General features: G+C 52.8%; 1 protein-coding gene across 1 annotated transcript; it reads right to left on the bottom strand.

The window, feature by feature from the left end:
* Window positions 1–206: 206 nt before the first annotated feature.
* On the bottom strand, window positions 207–1298 carry SDRG_17265 (hypothetical protein; the record flags this gene model as incomplete). Its single annotated transcript, XM_008623505.1, has 1 exon — window positions 207–1298. One exon carries the CDS (start codon window positions 1296–1298, stop codon window positions 228–230), a length of 1071 nt encoding a protein of 356 aa, XP_008621727.1. The 3' UTR covers window positions 207–227.
* Between the last annotated feature and the right edge of the window lie 1656 nt (window positions 1299–2954).

Raw genomic sequence — 2954 nt, 5'->3', positions numbered from 1 at the left:
TATCTCATAGAGCCGAAATATCCAATCGATGCAATCGACCACAAATGCATTATCCGTTGTCGAAGGAATAGATAGGATACATCGACATCTGCCTGGAACTAACACGCTTATCGTGTAGGTCAAGCCTTCCTCTTTCCAATGATGGTTTTTACGAGTACCATGCCATCCTGGGTCCCGAGATATGGCCAATCGCGTGAGACCCTGTTTTCGGGACACTAATTGGCATTTTACGTTAATTGTTTTTCTAGCAAGATGGTTTTAAGTCGCTCTTGCTTGGTTCTTTCCTCCTCCTGCTTGGTTTTTTCGCGCTCTTGCTTGGTTTTTTCGCGCTCTTGCTTGGTTTTTTCGCGCTCTTGCTGCGCCTTCTCTTCTTCTTGCTCTGCCATCGCCCTGACCCGCCTGCTGTGGTACGACACATCTTGCGTCGTGAGATCATGCGAAGTCGGACTTAGTGCTCGCTTCGTCATTGTCGCGCCGAATGATGGAGTCGAGGAACTTGAAACGTCAAGCGCGATACTCAAGGTTTCCGGCGCCAGTGTCCCGGGGTCAAAGTCGCGGTCATTGTCGTCGCACTCAGTGTCCAAGGCAGGCCCCATCCCAAGACGAGACTTGATCCAGGGACCGATGAACTCGACTATCGCCTTGGCAGTCTTGATGTCCTTGAAACTGGACGTCCATGCGCGCTGGTAGTCGAGCAGAACGACTCGACTGTGGTCGCCTGGGTCCGAGATCGTCGAGTTGGAAACCAGGATGATCTTGACGATGCCGAGATGTGTCATCAAGATTTCTTGGAGCGTCAACTTCTGCGACGTTTTGGAGTGCACAAAGCGTTTGGACTTGAACGAGCTAATGGGCAGGGTAGCGTTGGAAGTCGCCTTAGCTTGTACTCCGATGTGGTTGATGAACTCTCGGAGCTCGTTGTTCGACTTGTAGTCCTTGTACTGCTTGCACAGAACGTTTGCGCTTGCTTCGTCGGCCGTGAGGTAGCCATCAAGGAGCGGAAACGACGCTTCGGCGACCGACGTGTGTTTGTAGAGCCCGAGCTCGGCATGGCCGATGCGGCCTCGGAACGCCGTGTCGTGTTCGAGGGCCCAATGAAACAGTGCCAAGAGCACGGTTTCATTTCGAGACGTCGGCACGTTCAGATCGAAACGCTTGGAGACGAGGCCGGCAAGGGCGATCAAGTCGAGAGCACCAGCATCTTTCTTTCCACGCGTCTCCAAATTAGGAACGAGTAGACTAGTGTACTCGGCATCGGAGACCGTGTCCACCAGACCACGCGCTGGCTGTCCTGCCATCGCCGGCTGCCCGGAATATGATGACTGCGTCGTCGCGAAATACTCAATTGGAACGGTGGTTTTCTCAGACACAGCCATAAAAACGGTCGTCCATGTGGTTGACACCCAATCTCAATGCAGACCTGTAGTACTGGACAAGGCAACTTTGACTGCATCATGAATCAAATTGGGGAGTGGGGAGATTTCAGGTCGGCGCCAGAGGAGCACGACATGCTTTTTAGGAAGGCGGTTTATCCGGCGCCACGGGAACGATTCCTCACGGAGTCCAAGTTTCTTTATTCAGTACAATTGTACCGGTCTGATTTGAGAAAGCCTTTCAACCACATGGACCAGGTTTCTCGGGCTGTGTCTGAGAAGGAAACCCTCCGTTCTTGTAGAATACCTCCCCATTAGCAGGTAGCAAATAGGTTCGTCCCACTCTGCCCGGGCCAAGCCCAAAGCGTGAGTAATGCTCGCACCGACGGCAAATCCAAGATATAATCCCTATACAAGACGAAACGAGGCAACTTTACTCGTGAATAAAGTCATAACGCAAAATCTCTTACGGCCATCTTCTTTGAATTGTTGCAGGCTTTAGAATGAGCCTTCATGGAGCTGCTAGATCGTTGTGTAGCGCGAGAAATCGCGCATCGCTTGAAGCCCCAAAATGACTTGATTTTTGAATACGAATCTGAAAATGGCATATTTACGCACGAAGAGAGAGAAAACGCAAAATCCCGCGCGGCCATCTTCTTCACAATAGCGTGGGCTATTAAAGGAGCCTTCATAGAGCTACCAGATCGATGTATTGAGAGAGAAAACTTGGATTTGGTAGAGCGTGAGTAGCGCCCAGTTTCCTGTATGAAGGCTGGATACAGCGCTTATGGCCTCGTATCTTGTATTAATTCTGTATCCAGCCTTCATACAGGAAACTGGGCCCCCTCGCCCCATTGGGCCATCTATAAATGTCGCAAATCGCTTTGCGCCGGCAAATTTGTTGCAAGTGGGACGTCCCGATTTTGTTGCCATGCGCACTCGTTGGTCTCGTTTGCTCGACAACGACAACGACAACGACAATAACCATTGAGCCAAGCCGATGTCGGTTGAGCATGACGCAGACAGCCTCCACTGGCTCGGCTCGGTAGCGGTTCGCCGTGTGGTGATGTGGCCGAACGAGGTACTTGTGGGGTTGGAATCCAAATGTCGACTGAGTTATTTTATCCTAACACCTGCCGGGCGACCCTTCTCCCGGGTCAGTTGGTGTCTCTTCCTGCGTGTGCTGGTGCTGTTGTGGCATCGTGTCCGTCACGGGCGTGTCGCGCGTGTCCTTGGGCGTTGGCCCCTCTTCTCTACGTCCGGTCGTCGGAGCAGCGGCAAACGTTCGTTCGTAATGTCGTCGCCCACACCGAGTACCACCGGGGCCATTCGGCTCATCGACGCGCCGTCGTCCGACCACACACACATTCTGCTCGACATGCACTCTTCCGTCGAACGATCGCTTCACCACAGCCGTGATGATGACGTCAGGCAAGCGGAGCAGGCGCACGAGCTCGACGATATGTTGCTTGGTGAAGCGTGTGCGGAGCTTGTACAGGCAGTCCGCCTCGCTTTGCACGCCAACGTCGAAACGGGTACAACTTGGGATGGAAATGGCAAATGGCACGAGAGCCCTCGAGG

Source organism: Saprolegnia diclina (genome assembly GCF_000281045.1).
Source record: "Saprolegnia diclina VS20 unplaced genomic scaffold supercont1.235, whole genome shotgun sequence".
Classification (NCBI taxonomy): domain Eukaryota; phylum Oomycota; class Saprolegniomycetes; order Saprolegniales; family Saprolegniaceae; genus Saprolegnia; species Saprolegnia diclina.
The sequence above is the reverse complement of the archived record's forward strand: the minus strand, read 5'-3'. Positions and strand labels throughout refer to the sequence as shown.